Source organism: Aspergillus saccharolyticus (assembly GCF_003184585.1).
Source record: "Aspergillus saccharolyticus JOP 1030-1 unplaced genomic scaffold BP01scaffold_86, whole genome shotgun sequence".
Lineage (NCBI taxonomy): Eukaryota > Fungi > Ascomycota > Eurotiomycetes > Eurotiales > Aspergillaceae > Aspergillus > Aspergillus saccharolyticus.
Window position 1 is genome coordinate 1 of NW_020290696.1, and position 1,224 is coordinate 1,224.

General features: G+C 48.4%; 1 protein-coding gene across 1 annotated transcript in view; it reads left to right on the forward strand.

The window, feature by feature from the left end:
• BP01DRAFT_233230 (uncharacterized protein) overlaps nucleotides 1–1,224 on the forward strand; it is a 2,329-nt gene continuing 1,105 nt past the window's right edge. The window contains exon 1 of the mRNA XM_025571223.1: nucleotides 1–1,051. Within this exon, the coding sequence (XP_025426058.1) occupies nucleotides 124–1,051 (928 nt within the window). The 5' untranslated portion in view covers nucleotides 1–123. The remainder of the gene's footprint in view (nucleotides 1,052–1,224) is intronic.

The following is a 1,224-nucleotide window of genomic DNA, read 5'->3' on the forward strand; positions in this document are numbered from 1 at the left end:
CAAGCATTTCTCAGCGATGAAAGCATTGGTCAATGGTTGCTGGTATTAGACAATGCGGACGATATAGATCTGTGGACATCCCCCCTTACCGCTGAAGCAGGCGGTAAGCGATTGCTGGATTACATGCCCCAAAGCAAGCATGGGGCTATTATTTGGACGACACGTGATCGCAAGGTGGCCACAACGGTTGCTCGAGAGAATATAGTACCGGTACCGGAGATGGATGAGTCAGGGGCCTCAGAGATCATGCGGAAGTATCTGGCGATTTCTGCTTTAACTAAAGATGATGAATCTTCTTTGTCAACTTTGCTGCAGGAGCTTACCTATCTTCCACTGGCAATTGCTCAAGCCGCGGCATATATCAACGAGATGGAAATATCCCTTACAGAGTATAACAAACTGTTATACGACCAGGACGAACATGTGATTGAGCTCCTGAGTGAAGAATTTGAAGATGGCGGCAGATATCACGATATTGAGAATGCAGTGGCCAAGACATGGCTTATTTCGTTCGAACAAATCCGTCGGCGCAGTTCTCTTGCATTTGAATATCTGGCATTTATGGCCTGTGTGGACCCGAAGAATATCCCTCAGTCACTCTTGCCAGATTATGAGGAATTATCGCGGAAGAAGAAGACTGACGCGATCGGGATCCTGCACGCATTTTCATTGATCGCAAAACGTACAGATGGATTGGCATTTGACATGCATCGTCTGGTCCATCTGGCCACGCGAGGGTGGCTTAGAAGAGGCAAACAACTGTCTGATTGGGACCGAAACGCAGTCCTACGACTCAGTGACTTATTGTCAGATGTCAGTCAGACGAATCGAACATTGTGGCGGGTTTATATACCGCATGCACAGTACGCTATGAATAGAAAGAATAATAGCCATAAGGATGTCATCGACCTTGCACAGAACTGTGGGCTCTGCTTGTATTACGACGGACGATACTTTGAAGCAGAGGAAATGTATCAAAATGTTCTTACTTGGCAGGAGAAGGTGCTGGGGCCCGAGCATCCAGACACACTCACCATCGTCAACAACCTTGGTCGTATCCTTCACGGACAGGGCAGGTATAGAGAGGCAGAGACTATGCACCGACGAGCATTACAAGGCGGAGAAAAGGTGCTGGGGCTCGAGCATCCAGACACCCTCACCAGCGTTAATAACCTTGGTCTAGTTCTTTCCGGCCAGGGCAGGTACGAAGAGGCAGAGACTATG